We start from the raw sequence: 18,667 nt of genomic DNA, 5'->3' as shown, positions 1-18,667 counted from the left end.
ACACAATGGTTTCCAAAGGTTTAGACTATAGCTGTGAAAATGTCTGATCACCAAACATCACAGAAAAATCTTGAGTTCCTCATAAACTGATGATCAGGGGAATTTACTAACACTGGATACAGAAAGGGGATGATCTGCTCCTAAAATGGATCGCTTGTCAGTTCAAGTTACATTGATGATACTATTACACCAACCATGAATGCCAGAGGTTCAAAAAAATGAGCTGGAATGTCAGAATCTAAAGAAAGAGTGTTGGTAGTCTCATCACTGCACTTGAAACTCAAATGGATGTTGATAATTACAGTAACTTCGGGTGGACAACAGAGGTTGGGGAGGAAGGTGGAATGTAACTATGACTGTGACTTGTCTTCAGGTTAAAACAGTCAGATTTATGTTCCCTTTTCTTAATGAACTCTCATTATTTGTGAAGAGTGTATGTAAATTTTGTAGCTCAGTGAAAGTGAGACTGATCGTGTTCTCACTCAAGTTGCTCTAAAAGGGATAAGAGACAGAAAGTTGGTATTAACAGTCTCATCATAGCTAGAAGTTGAACTCTCCAAAGAAAGACTGAAAATTCACAACATTAGTCAGGTCTGCAAGAACATTTCAGCTGCCAGGGACTAAGATGATTTTTCCAATGTCATGAAATTATTTACTGAATATGAAAGAATTCACAAAATCCAACTGTATACAAACCCAAATCTTACATTCAGAAAACTAGATAGAAGTGACTTTAAGACACATGAATTAGCCATAGATTGTATATGTATATATATATGTAGAGAGAAAAGAATGTTTTCTACAAGGAAGAAAGTAAATGGCATCACTTAGGATCATGGATAATAGAATATAAAATTTACAAGGTTTATGTCCTTGAAAAAAATGACAGCTAAACAGTATTTCTGTTTACTCTATTCCATTCTAAAATCCATATAGGGTCTGGATGCAGAACTAAACAAGTTCTCACAAAGCACATAAAGAAAATTACTTGTGTACTAAAGAAGGACTTTTTTGATCAATCCTTTTTTTTTTTTTTAAGAAAGATACTCAATGAGATACTTTTCATCAGTGAGAATGGCAGTTCAAGAAAAGGCTGTAATGACTTCAACCCAATTCTGTACCCTGCTACCCTTAATCTCAGAAGGATCCTTTACAAACTTTCTATCTTGTCTGCAGTATGGATTAATATGTTAATTAATACATTAGGATTTCGACAGCACTGTATTCTGATGTTCCATCCTGCAATGCACTCACCATTTCCAAACATTCTTCTACTCAGTGGGATATGAAACTATGCTTACAGATGTTTTACAAGTCCATGAATTTATCCCTGAATAGTAGAATATGCTGGGATAAAAAAAAAATCACCATTTTACCTACTTAGGAAAAGTAAAAGTAAGATGCATGATTTGTCAGGTGTGGGAAAATTGCACGTCCAGAAGCAACATCTTGCTTTGCAAGTTATAGGTGGCAACACATGCTAGCTGAAGAACTTCAAGGAGTAAGACTGCAACTGAGAAAATTGTAATCAAGGGTTGAGCTACAATTCGTTGTCAGTCTGAGTTAAATCAGAAAAAGAGTTTTCTTCATAATTATTTTAAGTAATTATAATTATTAAAATACATTCAAAATTATGCAAATGAAAACATATGGCTTTATGTGAAAATATTAAAGAAGGACACTTGTTAACAGAACTCTGGTACGAGTTTTTACAAATTAAATTTTGGAGGCTAGTCCTGGAAAGGACCACTGTCTTCTTTTTCCTTACAAGAAGTTAAAAATGTATTTGTCCTGATTGCTAATCTGGGGCCAGAGTTATTGACATTAATGATCTTTTCTATGTTTTAAAGTAAACTAAGCCACAGTACTTTTAGATAATTTATAACATTTGGACTCCATGACTGAGTGTGTTTTATTTCACTGATTCAGACTAGGAGGTGAAAAACAGTCTGGAAAAGAACTCCAGCTGGGAATTCCTGAAAAATACATTTGTGAAAGAATTCATTAGGTAAAAATAGTTTCCTTCCATTTTGAAGGATTAAAATGGTAAGAACTTAAAGCAATATAAATGTGTTGAAAAAAAATTGCTCTTCATTTAGACACAGAGAATTGACTGTAATTGACTGTAAGCTTGGAACTATCAGGACTTACTTCAAAGATAATGAAAGAAAATCTGATTGATTCTCATTTTTAGACATCACACACAACACAAAAAATTCATGTCCCTTTACAACAAACTCATACACTTGGCTTCCAAGTTGTATCTGTGAAAGGGACAGAGGCTTTTCCTGTACACTGAAGCAATCATTCTACGGTTAAAGGACCTTCTCCAACTAGAGAAGTTTACTGCCATACACAGGCAATGCTCTGTTTTCTAAAATGCCAGAGTTATGAGAAGTTCAGTCCACTGCTGGACCAAGAAGAAAGGAATGCATATGAGGTATAGATGGGAAAAATATAAAAGGGAAATTCATATTTATGAACACTAATATAGAGCAAAATAAGATTAGTAACATGAGGGTATTAAATTGTCTTCTATATTCAAAATTGAAAGGTTTATCTAGGAAAAAAGGAACAGAATTGGACAGATAATAATGTGGAGAAAGTATAACATACCTGAAAACTGGCTGAAGCAAGATATTAAAAGATATATTTTCTTTGAAAAAGACATATAAGAAAGGATCTGTCATAGCCTTGTTTGTGAAAGAGGATTTATTAGACCCCGTAAGAAGAGACTGGAGAGAAAGGGGTAATGGTGTTGAATCATTATGTACTGAGCTTGGAGGTGTTTCAGACACTAAACTAAATGTTATAGGCCACCTGACCAAAAAGAACAACTGGACTGTGAAATGATTGAAGAGTGGAGCACGTAAAAAGAGTGGAGCAATGGTAAGTCAGCAATAATATAGGAAAAGGCATGCAGTTATGGTGAAATATACCATGCCTCAAGCTCATGTCTGTGATGCCTGAGGGTCCAGGACAAAAATTTCAGGCTGCAATAGGTCATGAAATGGCTTTTTTTTTTTTTTTTTAAGCATATTTTATTATTTTTTTTTAAAAAACTCTAGGTTACTATTTTTAACAGGATTCTCCCTAAAGGAAAGACAACTGAGAGGAGGACAGCAGAGATTCAACTTCTCTGATTTTCTTGTTTTCAGTTTACAAACTTGTAGGATCATAAGGATATCCAGATCACATAAAAAATAATGCATATAAACGCTCAAATTGAAATACTATGTTAATGAAGAGGATGACTTCTTCCCAGTGTCATTATATAGCTCATAAATTAAGAACTCTACATGGTTAAAGTTGCATAGTTGGACCCTTTTCTATCAGGTAAGTTATTTTTAACAAGAGTCAGTTTATAGGAAGCTTACCTTTTATTGTGTGAAGCTCAAGTTCTTAAACTCACTAATATGAATGAATGCTTAAGATCTGGGCCAAATCCAGCCTCCCTAGCCTCTTTTTCATTTACTCACTCAATCTGTCCAGGTTCAGTAGGTCAATAAATTCCAGTGGGACCCAAGCCAAGAATTTGGCTTAGAATGGATTAAGTTTCTAGGCAAATCTACAGATCATCCACACAACCTTTGCATCCAGAAAGCCTTGCACATGAGTGGTCAGCCTGCTAACGCCAGTAACTGCTTAAATAAAAAGCATATTGGTAACTACAGTCTGGTTAAAGAAGACATAAAGAAGATAAGCTTTGTGGGGCTTTTTTGACAACAGACAATAGGACTGTAAACAGTCCATTGTCAGGAAGCAGTACCTCCCTTTAATGTAGCAGGGGGTCCCATGGCTACATTCTTTTCCTTTCTTTGCTATCTCCAGGCTGTACACAGTCTGTTTCAGCTTGCTTTTGCTTGGCTGAATCCACCCTTAACATCAGTCAGATGCAGCAATTCAGCCAGCCATAATATTTAACTCATGATTGATATATATGAGGCAGAAGTTACTGGTTGGCGTTTCCATCTCTATATGGCTTGCGGTCATCTACAGAGAAAAGGTCTGCCATAAGAGGAAGCAACCATTTGGGGCTATAATGTTCTGATGCATTCTGTCATGCAGCAGAAGGCATGAGGGCATATGCAACTCTAAATTTCTGTGTAGGGTTGGGAGGATAATATTTACTGAGTGCTGATAAACACAGAAGTTGTGATGGGGAAGACTAGGCTCCTGTAATATATTAAATAACATAAAAATTTTAGTTCAAGGTAAGGAATACTCTAGGTCGCAACAAGCTCTCGGGTAGAAAGAAACTGAAAATAAATATCTGTCAGTCTGGCAGCCACAACAGAGTGATGTGGATTTGACATATAGTATAAAATTCTTACAGAAAAACATATATTGAAAGGAAATAATAATAATTTTTTTAAATATTAAATGGAGTCTTTAAGTAGAAAAAATGTAAAACCACAATCAAATGTAATAGCAAAGAGAAAAGAGACACTGAGACCGCTGGTGGTTGCTAGAAATGAACATCAAAAGAGGCCTACGATATGCTAGAAATGTATCTAATGCACTTGTTGAAAAGAGGTATAAAAGTCACCTATTAAGCAAATGCACATAAAGTATCCTCTAAAGCTAAACTAAAATGGAAATCTGTACACAAAACACAACCTTTAAATGTTCTAAATAAATCCAGGCAATAAATAAATCCAGAAAAGGCAGAGGTCATAGTACATAGATCAAAAGGTCTGAACGTGTACAGGAAACAAGCAAATTATGCATCATAATTAACAACTTCAACCTCAGTTGTCTCAGAAGGATTATGAGATACAGTTCTTATTTCAAACATCTTAGTGGTTATTCAGAACAGTTCACTAAATACTTGTGTCAAATAATACTGTGGCTTGTTCTACTTTAAAACATAGGAAAATACCTTGTCAACCTCAGGGTAACCTGCAAAATGTTAAAAGCCGTTATTTGTGGTCATCCAAAATATATGTTATCATTTCTTGAAACAGTGTGGAGGTTCTTGTTACCTTACATTCAAAGAAAGGCATAGTGATTGTTCGGTGTTTGCTTATGCTTGAATGTTCAATGTTTTTTACTGAACATCAACTACAAAATCACTTTTCCTTAGCAAAAAACATAGATTTTAGCAGATTCTTTGAGGAAAGTAATAATGACTAGCACACCAGAAAAAGTTTCTCAAAAACTTAACAGCATTGTCAGAAAATAATAGTAAATGAACAAGATTTAATGGGAATTTAAGAAAGTGTGATTCATGACAATATGACAGACTTGCTTATACCAGAAACCATGGAGTAAGAGGCATGGGTTAATATTTTCAAAGCCCCATAACCATTTCTATTTCCACAATGGCTAGGGAAGGAAGTTCCTTTTCCAAGCTAAAGAGCAAGCAGTAGATACTCTTAACTCATTCTTTTAAGAGACCTTGAGAATAGGTACTCTTAAGATTAATGCCCATTGTTTAACTGAAGATCAATTTTCAGTGGAAACAGCATGATACAGATCTTTGACTCAGGTGAAATGCCTAATCTAACATGTCATGGAAAAGTATTTAAATGCCAAAGTGGCACAAGTCTGCCCCAGCCAGTTACCATCATGAGGAACACCGAGGAGGAGAGATGGGAGTGTATGCCATCAACACTAAATCTTCAATTGCAAAAAAAAAATAAATTATTTTTTTGTGAAGCTCAGACATGTCTGGCAGTAGCTGTAAATATTGACCATCTTCATTTAACATTTACTACTAAGTCTATTTGAGTTCAGAGACACAACTTGTTTCAGCAAAGCACATTAAGAACTGTGAGGGTCCCACATTCTCTGCCAGTGGGAGACAGATGAGACAACAGGAAGTGCAAGAGTCCACCTCAGTTTCTATTCCAAATGTGCTTATTCAGGATTATGACAAATGTGCTTTACCACAGCAGTTTTCAGAAAATCAGTCTATGACCAACTCCCGTGGAAACAGAAGCCAAGACCAAAGGACAAACCTGACAGTTTTTCCAGGTATGGGCTAGGAACAGCTCTTTCAGTCTCTGTCTCTCTTCTAGGTAGTTCTATGAAGAATACTATGAAGGTGATAGCTACACAAATCAACCATAATCTCAGCTCTTACTGAGAAATATCTTTGAGTCTTTTCATGTGATTTTGTTTCATGTGCCCACTTCTATCATCTAAGTATCACTTTCACCTCCTTCTCCAGTAATCTGCCATGCTACTGCTTCCTTTTCATACAAGTACTTAAAAATCTGCTTGCTTTATGAAGCTCAGAAAAAGAGTTAACAATGAATCATTCCTTTCTAAATGCAGCTAGGCATGCACATTCTTTCATGCCACGAACTTTTCCTGAGTGGCCAAATTATCTTCTATCTACCAAACTCTCTACCTCCCTTCCACTACTGTCTGAAACAGAGTTCAGATATAATTGCAACCATATAATTTACTAGTTCTTAAAGAAAAACAGCAAAATATTCAACACTGTAGAGTAAGGAATAACCACTTCCCTTAGAAAAATGCTTTTTAGTAGGCCGTCATACTTGTATACTGTCACTTATATTGACATATCTCTTAAAACATTACGGATAAAGTTAAGGAATACATTTTAGTAACACAGACCTTCTGAAATGCTTCAGTACCTTTGCTTGCAGGGTAGCTTTGCTAGCTTCTCACCTTCCTAATCAATAGACAGCAAGGAAAGGGTGAAGTATTCAGTTACTCCTTCTAACAAGGAGACATCCAGACAGCTCTGCTCTATTACTTCCCTCTCTGCTAAAGTAGATACTCATAACTCTATACACTCACACCGAACAGTTCTTCTCTGAATACCTAAAATCTCTCACACCACCTGGAACAATAGTTCAAGATAAAAAAAGTGACTGTCCTTACTTTTGAAGAAGTGATGAAACGCTTCAGAGAGTAAGGGGATGTGCAACTATTCCCACTAAAGAGCAGGGCTACTCTCCACAACTTGAAACACCAGTATCTTGTGAAGTCTTCATTAATCATTAGTGACAGAAGCCAGAAACACTTGTTTTCACCTGTATCTAACTCAGAAACTATACCCTTTCTATTCAGATATGGACTTAGCCAAACCAATCTATGCTTTTGCAATGCTGTGCTTGGATCAATCCAGTTTGCTCTTCCTTGGTCTGACCCAGATGCCACTTCATAACCTACAGATGGTTCATTGTACTGTATCCCATCTGTTAAATAAAACACAGTAATGAGAATACATCACTCCAATATTCTTCACTTTCCTTTAGTTTCCATTCTAATCCTGAACACAGCTGAAGGTCCTGGTCCTTTCAGTGGTCCATGACTAAATCATCTAAGAGAAGACCTCTTCATTCTGCTTCTTGCAGAAGATGGATACAATGGAGCTTCTATGCCCAAAAGGTGTCAGCTTCAAACTTGAATGTATGGGACAGAGATCTCCTGGCTCCAGCACTCGCTTCTACCACATATTGTTGTTTGCTATGTTTAGCTTGTGATAAAAAGGCTCATCTTTGCTTAATGTAGTTTAACTACCAATGAAATCACCACAGCACTACTTTCCTAAATAAAAAATAGAACCATGTTCTTAATAACTAAATAAATAAGACTTCAAGAAGAAAGAGTTCTGTTTTGAAGGACATTTAGCATATTATGCTTCAACATTACAGGGTATGCAGTAGATACAGTAAAATAACCCTAATAAATGTGAACAAATAACACAGCAGTGTTAGCAGTATTCATGTATAAAAAAATTATTTTTATAATATTGAAAGCTGGGATTCCTTAAGACATATAATTAGATGAAATCAGTGCAACTATGACACATAAATAGTTGTGTATAAGTGGTCAGTATCTTGAAGAAAAGTACTGTCCTCCTCCTTGCACTGCAGTGTAAGAAAATTTTTAGTTATTTTATTAAGCAGAAAAAAACAAACAAACAAAGAACAAACAAACCCAAACCCCAAAACCCAGATTGCCCCTTAAGGTAATGTTTTTCTAAAAATATACTTTTTATGCAGAAAGGTGGTCCTATTTCTCAGGAGAAGATGGATGATAACAACAAAATTAGCCAGTTTTCTTGGTGAAATCTTGGCTTTCTTGAAACCAAGAGACTTTTTTGGCATTTAATTCTATTAAGCAAGATTTCAATGCCTGAAATTTAGAAGAGAGAAATTTTCATGCATTATTGAATTTAATCAGTGATTGAAACTCTTTGTTTTGCTTTTTATTTCATTCTCTACTTTTGTGAAACATAAGTTACAAAATAAGAAAAGGCTAACAAATGCTCTAGAACCAATCAATGTTATGAAATTAATAATAATACAATATGAGCATGTAAGCTTATGTAGTGCCTTTTATGTAGAAGTATCCCAAGGCACTTCGTAACAGAAACTCAATAAGGAGTGCAAAAGTGCTTTGTCAGATAGGATAAGCCAGGGGAAAAGGGGAAATTAATTAAGCATGGATTTAAATTTCTCAGCCAACACAGCATTTAGAACCTTGGTCAGAAAACAGAGTGGTTTCAATATCTGTATCCAGGGAACATAACAGACTATTTCACTCTTTAATTCTTGAGGAATGTTTAATGGTTTTTCCACACTAGTATGGATATGACTAATAGGAATGCAGTCCATCAGCTATGTTTCCAAAAGGCAGCCCCCGCCTCTCTCCCTCTACTTTTTTGTAGACAAATAGATTCATAGAAGTTGATCACCTGACTGGTATGCCAGTAAAATCTCTTGACTGCAGAGATACCCCATGAGGAATTTGGTACTGTAGAAATTAGAAATACCAAGTTAAGGACTGGACAACGCCTTTATATGCTGTTTAGTTCACTATTTTAAACCAATGTATGTTTCCTTATGGAGGTAGTCCACATCTCTGACAGAGTGATCTCTTACACAGTAATTGCTAAGACAGCATGTGTTTCACAGGGAAAAACAAAGTTGCTTGGGAAAAGCTGTAGCAATTGATAATACATAAATTACAGCTTCCCTGATGTTGCAGAAACTTGTACATCCTCTATTTTTCAAACATTTTTCTCTTAGGAACACATGGACCATCCTCATTTTTGGACGACTGCCTCTTCGGATTAATACATCCTTCTGGTGTATAAATTAGGGATGCAGAGAGGAAAAAGGAGAAGCACTAAATCTCAGGAAACTGAAGCCATACAGAAAAATGAGATTCAGAGTAGAGCTGAATGAGTGACTCACCATGAATAATTTATCCAAAAAGTTAGCCTACACTTCTGTTCATGGAATATCTATAAGAAGCTTATAATTTCCTCAGTTTTATTATAAAACAAAACCTTAAAATATTGTGTGTCTTGACTGCAAAATAACTTCCTGTAAATATTTCATGTCCTATCTTAAAAGGTAGTGGCATTTTGGTTGATCAAATAAATCACATGATGATGTTTCTGTTCCCTAGATGGATGAACCCACAAGCACATATTTTGGATACGTGCTGTGATCAAACAAGCAGCTCAGTAGCATGTGGTGGGTGAAAAGTGAGTGTAGGGAAAATAAGTTAATTTAAAAAAAAAACTCTGAAGAACTTTCTGCAAAAATGTTTTCAGTATTTATATTGTAGCTGTAGTGAATTGTAATTTTGATTAATAACTCTAGGAATTTGCAGCTACCTGTAAATACTTGTTTTCTTGGAGATTTGTTACTGAATAATCTGTCAGTCTTTCCCGAGTTTGTTCTAAATTCTAGGATCAGTTGTTAGGATTTGAGGCACACATTGGTAGATTAAGGTAGTAATGTTGAAATTTTATTAGAATATTTGTGATCTGGAATATCCTTGTGTAGTTTACGGTTTGGAAGGTACTACAATACATTATGCAAATTTGCAAATCTGCTACTTCCAAACACTACGAAACATCAACAAAAAAACTTAAGGAAGAATGAGCCATTAATGCATGTAGAATTTACAGTAGTTTACAGCTCATTTTTTTAAAAGCCATTTGGCAAAATGTGTTAGCATCTCTTAGAATATTCAGATATTGAGATACTATAATACATGTTACAGGAAAAAGAAGACTAAAGATCTGAAGATTGACCAGAAACTCTTTTGTTGTATCCTTGATACAGGCTGAAGGTAAAGACACCATACCTGAATTCTGCCCACTTGCAGTTACTTTTGATTATGCTTGTATAGTTATCTCTAACATTTTGCTTTAATTTTTGGTATATCTAAAAAGTGTATCTGCATCAAGTACCCTTTTTCAGTTCTGTGCTAAATCTTTACTTAATACATCATTTGCTGGATTCTTCATTTTATAGCAATACCAGTGGTATGAATTTATCAATATAATCAGAACATAAAACTGAAAAAATAAACATGAGTTCTTACCTGAGCTCTTGAGCTATAGAGTCCACTTGAACTGTTAATAAAAGCAGGAAAGAATTAATTAGTTCACACTTCCAGGCTTGTGCTTTCTGCAACCTTGCACCTGCCTATCTGTAATGACAGAGGAGTGGCTATCAAAACACAGGTGGTTATTTCATGCTAACCACAGGATTGTAGCTACTAGTGACAAATGTTAACTGAACATATAATTCTCACAGTTATTTTAGAATGCATAAAACCTGGAGTATGGTGTTCAGTGGAACAATAAGGAAAATAATAATAAAAAAATAAAAGTAAAAGAAGAGACCCTTTTACTGAACATAGAAAGACAAATCTCTGCTTTTTCAGAATATAAATTCAATTTTGGAATGCCGAAGGCTGGTGCTTACAATACCTATCCACAAAGTGATATACAGCCTATTGACAAGGCCAACAGGTGTCTCTAAGAACTACTCATATTGCAGAGGCAACTTCTCTTGTTTCTATTTCTGGAAAAATATTCTTATATATTAATTGCTATACCCTACATGAGTGTAAAATATATAGAGAGAAAATCCATGAGTTTTAAAATTGTGTTATTAGCTTTTTGAGTGAAAGGGTAAATACAATCAATGTTTGTTAAGCCAGCCAAACTATTTTAACTCACAAGCCTGACCAACTGAGAAGACATACACTAAAGCTGAGGTGTGAATAACTTCCCTATTCAGTGAGTTATTCCCTTGGGTTTAGTGCTTTTGAAATATACATGAATTTTATATTAATTTCAGAGAATATTACAGAAGTTTTGCTATGACAGTGATTATGTTTTTTAGAATGCTTTTTCTCTATTTATCCTCTTGTCTGAAGTCAGTCTGTGGTATTCAGCCTTCTTTCTCTGTCTCTTCCTAAGTGAAGTCTAGCACTTTTAATGTTTTTGATCATTTGAAAATAGAGAAGCAAACTAGACTTTAATTTTTCATTCTGACTATAACTTAAAGGCACAATATTAAAAATCCAGAACTACTGAGTTGTGACAATGAATTGAAGTAGTCTGTTTTGCACAATGCTGAGAGCATAGAATTCTCATTAAAATCAGAATGAAGGATGAGTACTTTCCACCTCTGAAAATAGTCATAAGCAAAAATTTTCACAGGGCAGGCAAAACTTAGACCTTTATTTTTAAGTATATCCATTTTTCACTTGTTATCAAGAGTCACAAAAAGCGGTATGAATTAAAAAAAAAAAGTTATTTTACTGGAAGGATTGTATTGCTAGTCAATCATGTTTTCCAGATGTAGAGATCATTAAGGGCCTGTTTATCTCTCAGTACTGCATTTCCATCTGTTCCTTACAAAAAGAGAGGAATTTCTGGGAAACAACACTATGCCATAACTTTGCAAATGAAACATGAGCACCAGTGCTTAAAAGAAAAGCACAAAATTCTCCGCTGCAACATACACCTGCACCTTTTGATTAAAGTAAATATGCTTCTGGACCATTTATGTAGCTGATTTACAGATAATTAATGGTAATAGACATAAAAACATTCAGGTGGCTGAGACAAAGTTTTGGTACATTATTTTGGAATCATCCATTCAATATGGTCTAGTTCTACTCCCTATGGAGAATCTTTATTTTGCATAATAAAAAGCATAACCTTTATTTTCTTTGAAAAATAACTCAAAGAAAATAGCATACGGTAGGTTTTTTTGGCTTTTCTTTAAACCATAGCTAATAACATCATGCCTCTTAATACCACTAGTCTGTGTCCTGCCTTGATTAAAAAAGCAGCCTTAAGGAAGCTACACACTCTCTTACTGCACATTAGGGACTGTGCACAGGAACTATCATATTTCATGGTGTTCTGGGCACAGGGTCATGGAGCATGCTTGCTAACTCACCCTTGGTTCCTTTTGAGCGTGTGCGCAGCTTTTTATTTTCCCCATCTGCATCCATCTGTAATATTAACACAAGGTCTTTAATTCATACCTTTTGCCATTGAGAAAAAAAGATACTCCATTTTTATTATTTTTTTTTTACATTTCCAAAGGCTAGACAGTAATAGAAAAAAAGAATAATCATGCCTTATTAATCTTGTCAAAGAGACAAAAAGCCATCTGTGAATATCTAGTAAATACCTAGGAGAGACCTTTAATGATACAGATTTGTTTAATAAAGTGATGGCTATGAGTGACTCTGTAAGGTTTAATGACAAGGTCTACAGGTGCTAGCTGAAGGCATAAGGTTAAAAAGAGTAATGCTTCATGAGTGCTGCTTTCAGCATCCACCTCCTGAAAGAAAAGGTCCCAGAAAGCAGCAGTGCCTACAGGAACTCTACATTTTTGTTGTAACTGAGGCACAGCTATATAGCTGTGTTGGAACCTGCATTTCTGACAACTTCATCCTTAAAATGTGAAAGCTTCTTGCTAGACAGTGCATAATTACACACTTGCAGCTTTGAAATACCTCACCACTTAATCAACTACTTCTTTAAGTTTTGCTTAGAGACAGTGAGGTACGGATTTATATGAGTTTTTGTGAGTATGTAGTGCCCAGGCTTGTATTTCACATTAAAAAAAGAAAAACCAAAGAAAAACCAAAACCCAAACCCCCCCAAAATTTAAAAGCTCAGATGCCCCCCCTCCCCCCCCCCAAACTCAGCTGTTGTCATAAGATTTCTAACTGAAATAAGAGAGTCCTTTCAAGATCAGCTGTTCTCACGACACTTTTGGCTACATCTAAACCAGCACTGGAAATATGCACCTTCTGGTCTTGGATGTGTCCCAGACACATAATTGTAGGGGCAGGCTTTCAATCCATGGATTTTATTGCAAACCCCTGAAATTCAAAGGGATTAAGATTTCATGTTATGGTGTGGAGAACTGCAGTGACATATAGCAGATTGTACAACAGTGCAATTTTGATCATGTCCAGGGAGGCAAACTCTTCTTTCTATAAGTAACACTTAATTTTTATGTAAGGAAGACTCTCAAATCAGGAATGTTTGTCTAGGCAAAATATTAGGAACTCTGGAATTCTTTTTATTCAGTCTCTGAGGGAATCTTACTACCTGTCTTCGCTTTGAATCTCAGTTTCCCTGTTTGTATAACGGCAGTGATCAAGTATACTCTAGACAAAGCAACTCCCATGAACCTCTGCAGATCCATTTGCAGACACCAGCATATGATTTATAAATCTGTGTTGGGTGACAGGTAGATGTGGATACCAGAAGTTTTCTGGCATCCCTGCAAAAGGCTCCAAGATAAATACCAATGTCAACAGAAGATCCTGTCTGTTATTTCACTCTTGCTTTCTGAGGATCAGGTGAACTGAACTGAGGGAAGATGCAAGAAGATCTGTTTGTGCCTTTTTCCATTTATAGAGTTTGGAGATTTGAGTATGCTTTATTTTTAGCTTTATATGACTCAAATAACTGAGATGTTTTGAAGGTCTTATTAGAAAGAACATTACAGAATATGACAAAATTGACCTGAGAAACAAAAAGAGTAAAGTCAGCCTTTCTAGGGAATAAAAAGTATTTTTTCTAATTTCCTGAAGTCTTTTTTTTGTTTGTTTTTATATAGGTTTGAACATTATAAACAGCTATTGGAATCAAAATACCTATTAGCAGGAGAGAACACAACCATTTCAAAAGGGTATTCATGGACTCAAAGAAGTCTAATTCTAGAACACACGTTAATGATATCTGAAATGAAAGTATAAATTGATGGAAATCATCAAAGCCAGACAGTGATATCTTTTCTCTGTTTAAATTTACATCTGATATTGATCATTAGCAGGGAAGGAACATGAGGGTCTTGTGTTTATGTAGTAGGGCTGATGGCAGTCTTTACTTGTTACTATCCTCAAAACATGGAGAACGAGTTTTCACAATGTGACTGCAATGGTAATGGGAAACATGGCTCTGTTCTCTGATGCTGAGTTGTGATTGAAGGCACTGACCTGCCATAGACTTATAATAGGGGAGCAGGTGTGGCAATGATGGACTTTAATTTCCTTTAATAAACCTTTTATGTGCCACACTTTTACTGCCATTCTATGCTCTCCAAGGTCCTGCACATAATAGGTTCATTACTTTTGATTACTATAGTCTATTGAGACAAACAACTCCAGAACACACTATATATTATGTTCAGTTAAACCAATATAGACTATTTATCCACTGTGCATTATTTCACCTGCAACTCTACAGACAAAATTAACAACAGCTCCGGTAAGCTAAAACTATTAAAACCACTGGTACTCCTTTGTCATCATTTCATAATAAATACCACACCAATCACACTGCTGCTCTTTTAATTATGAAACAAAAAGTGTCCACTGCTTCTACTGAACAGCAGTTACTTTGGTCTAAACAGCAGGTTGCATTGTGATGAATATTTAAAAGACATACAAAGAGTGAAAAACAATGATAAAATCAATGCAGGTGATTTTTCAATTCATTTTCTTTCCTTGTAAAAGTTTCAAACTATGAGAGATGTTTTTATCAACTCAAACCTAAAATTTATAGGACACTTTATTCTGATGCATACATATATCAAAATAATCATCATGTCTGTGTTGCATAAAAACCACTTTAACTTACAAAAAAGTTCCATACATTAACTTGAAAAATACACAAAAGTAACTGAACTCTCTTGCTCAAAATTTAAATACAACATCTTTGGGGTTTGGTAACTCTTTCAGAGATTGCCTGATACTGATAAAAAGTGAATGAAGTATTTAATTTCCATTTTTTATCTACATAGTAATAATTTTACTTCAAATTACAGCCAAGGATGGTCAGCAAGAAGCATTCAAACTTTCAAATCACCCATGTAACAACACAAGAATGAAATTCTGAGAAATTCTATCCAATTTTTAGAAGTAATTGTTATGAAGGTGTTGAGACATATATTGTTACTGTTATTTGCTGTAAAGGTTGGATGGATACTGGAAGGTGCTTCTTGCTGTCAAAGCTGGGGGATCTCAGCTCTCCCTCCCACTGGATATGTTTGTTGTCTTGAGAGAAGAATCCATAAGAGGTAAATAAAATGGTCATGTCTGCACAAAATCCTCACACAGTGTTTCACTACTAATTTTTTTAGCCATCAAGACCATAGGAATAATAAAGTATTTGCCAGGAAAATTTTACTGGGAGTTATAGTCCCATATTTTTTTAAGGGCAAGCTCCACAAAAATAATGGCAAGTGAATAGTGGATTTAAGTCCACTTAATCTTTGTGTCTTATACCTAGATTCTCTGATTTGATGGATTTAAAGCTCATCTAAACATTTTCCTTTCAAAATTACTTGAAGCTAGCTAATGGACTCTAAAGGAATTAGTGGGAGATAGACAATGAGAAACACAATGATATAGAGGTAGCAGCCATGCCATTCCAAATAGTTAAGGAAGTAGGCTAAGAAATAAATGCTGCTTCAGTTACACTCTATTTCTGTGATCTCAGAATTTACTGAGGATGTGGTTGTTGAATTATTTTCTGAAACCATGTTGCAACAAATCTCCCTAGGTTTATGAATGCTCTCTGTCTGGCTTTGTGAATTTCAGTCTGATCCTCCCTCTACTTTTCCTTCAATATTGGTTGAGACTTCAGAGGAAGTCAATAACTAGATCACAGAAAACTGATTGGAGTCACAGTACCACAAATTCTGCTGGCTGAAACTGTAGTAATTTGTTATTTGACTCCTACAGGGTATTTGCGTTCCTCTCCATCAACTTACTGGTGGAATAGCAGCAATCGTACTTTGTGAGGAAACTAATTCAGAGTTGCTGGCTGCAAAAACTAAATGTTGCTTCTTCTATTTGTACCATCCCACTGTAGATAACGGACTCGAGAGCACCACCTGGAAATACTTCCCTGAGTGAGAGAATCAGGATTTGGCTCTGAGTTTGGTTTTTTGTCTGCCTAGAGTCTGTCTCCGCACATGTGCATGTACTGATGTTATAATAGGATACAAGAAAATGACTAACAGCTGAAAAAGGGCATGGGCAATAAATTACAATAATGACAATAATAATAACAATAATAATAACAGTAGCAACTATTTCAGTTTATTTGCACATTTTTAAATTTGGATTTCAGAAACTAATTTGATACTACTATCTTGGTAAGATAGTTTACAGCACACTACAGTGAAATAAACTATGACACAGGGAAGCCAGTGTTGCTGATGTAGGTAAAAGTGAAATGCATCTCCTGGAAAGAGCTAATGTAAGAACTATGCACTTTGTAATTTCCATTGTAATCTTCACATAAACCTGACTTTCCTGGGGTGGGTTTCACACTACTGAAGTGTCAATCTCTTTCCTTTTGCATAACCAGCTAGAGGAAAAGAAATCACTATCTAGAGTATAAGCTTTAACATTGCATTGTGATTTTCCAACTAGAAGTTACGTCTGATTTTCAAAACAAAATTTGGCAAACAATTTCTCTATGACAAACTTTATCTGATTTTGAGAAGTTTGGAAAAAGAATAGTTTTTCTCTACTACCTTAAATTGCGAACTACTGGAGTTTGTATAGAGACAAAAGTCTCTAGCCCACTGTCACTAGCCTAGTGAACTCAGCCAGAAAACAACCAAACCCTGATGATTTTTAAAGCACATAAATCCATTCTCAAGTCTCATATACAAGCCACAAACTTCAAATTTGAAGTCAGACACTGCTAAACACTACAAACAGGACTGTGCTGTACTGTGCTCCACAGAGACATGACATTCTGTGTTCTTCTCCCTACAATAAATAATATACTCAGAGCAAGCTTTTCAGTGGTTTTGGTACTCATACTTTAATGTTTCTTTTCAATACCTCATTTAAGATTCTAGTGCATGAAAAGAGAATAATTTCATAAAGAAAAATATTAATAAATCTGAAAGCAAGATTTCCTATAGACTGCCCAGAAGTATAGATCACTGTTTGGCTATTGGTGTATATGTGTGCTGACTGCATCTTTCTCTTAGTCTACGTTAATTTGTTTAATATGAAGTATTAATTACAGATTGACAGTGAGAAGTATGGTAAGAGAAAGAAATGCAAAGAACACATATAGTAACTTCTAGACAAAGCTTGGAAATTTTGATTACTGGCAGTAAAAATAACCCAAAATCCAAAGACAAAATTTTTAGTAACATTGCTTTCAGTGTGGTTAAAGTTTCTTGCTCTTCTTTTTTCTTTTTTTTAATAACATATTCATGGCCAGAAAGAAAATTTGAATTGAATATTTTGCTTTAGTTTGCCCAGTGGTATGCCTGATTCCTCCAGGAAAAAGTTGAATGTCATGGAAATAATTGGTTCAGCTGTATTAATTTCTCAGGAATTAAAATAAGTACATCTATTGAATGAAGACTTTAAAGCATGTTTATAACACACATAAATCATCAACAGTTTGGCATTTTATAGTGTGATTTAATGGTGAAGACATTTTTGAGAAGTAGATTTTTTTATGTTGAAGCCACTACTTGAAAACACGCAGTGATAAAATAAGCCTTAAATCAGAGGCAAGCTTGAATAGCTTTGTAAGGAGGATGATTTATTTTGATTCTCGCTTCTGATTTCTGAGTTGTCACTGCTGTTGTATACTTCATCCATGCAACTTTGCACAACTGGCAGTGCTGAATATAAACCAAAGCCATATGTTTATGTCCTTTTGCCAAACGACTACAGCAAATAGTTCTATTATTCCCTTAGGTAATCAACGTGTGCCAAGTATTTCTATTAGTCTTCTTTACCAAGGCTTTAGAGGGCAGAGTCATAGCTTTATGAAATCAAGGGGCAACAGCTAGCTTTTTTAAATTCAGAGAAAAATTATATAGCAAACTACGCTGAAATGCATCTCAATACAGGCTTGTTTCTGGAGGCTTTTTTTCCCCCAGATTATTATTTTTGATGTAGTTCAATGTCTTTTCACTATTTCCCGGGTTACTATATATTAAATATAATTTTTTAAAAGGAAGAAAGTGTCAATATTCAGAAAAAAATACTTTGATGCCTTGGGATCTTTTTAAATACGCTTAAGTGTTTGCCCACCCAACTGATATATGGTTTAAAAAAAAATAAACATTACATATTTAAAAAAAAAAAAATCACAAATAAGCTTTCCATCAAAGATTAAATTTAAGCAGTGCATTATCAAGTATATTCTCCCTCCAGAAGTCATATAGATTCAAAGATAGTTGTGTTCCTGACAGTATGTAAGGCTAACAGAGTGTAATTTGCAAACTTAAAAATTAGAATTTCTACATATTTACAAACATTTTCATCTTTTCAATATTACTGTACTTGACTGTTGAAGACCACTGTTCTTGAAACAGCAGATGTTATGTGAGAAAAGTAGTCTTAGTGCATA

General features: G+C 35.0%; 1 protein-coding gene across 5 annotated transcripts in view; it reads right to left on the bottom strand.

The window, feature by feature from the left end:
* Positions 1-18,667, bottom strand: part of ST18 (ST18 C2H2C-type zinc finger transcription factor) — a 232,405-nt gene that overhangs the window by 55,259 nt on the left and 158,479 nt on the right. For all 5 annotated transcript variants that reach the window (XM_064653296.1, XM_064653305.1, XM_064653315.1 and 2 more), the window contains 2 exons: positions 12,204-12,258; positions 10,327-10,357 (listed from right to left, as the gene is read on the bottom strand). In XM_064653296.1, the coding sequence (XP_064509366.1) occupies positions 10,327-10,357; positions 12,204-12,258 (86 nt within the window). The remainder of the gene's footprint in view (positions 1-10,326; positions 10,358-12,203; positions 12,259-18,667) is intronic.

The sequence above is a fragment of the Pseudopipra pipra genome, chromosome 1, assembly GCF_036250125.1.
Source record: "Pseudopipra pipra isolate bDixPip1 chromosome 1, bDixPip1.hap1, whole genome shotgun sequence".
Lineage (NCBI taxonomy): Eukaryota > Metazoa > Chordata > Aves > Passeriformes > Pipridae > Pseudopipra > Pseudopipra pipra.
The sequence above is the reverse complement of the archived record's forward strand: the minus strand, read 5'-3'. Positions and strand labels throughout refer to the sequence as shown.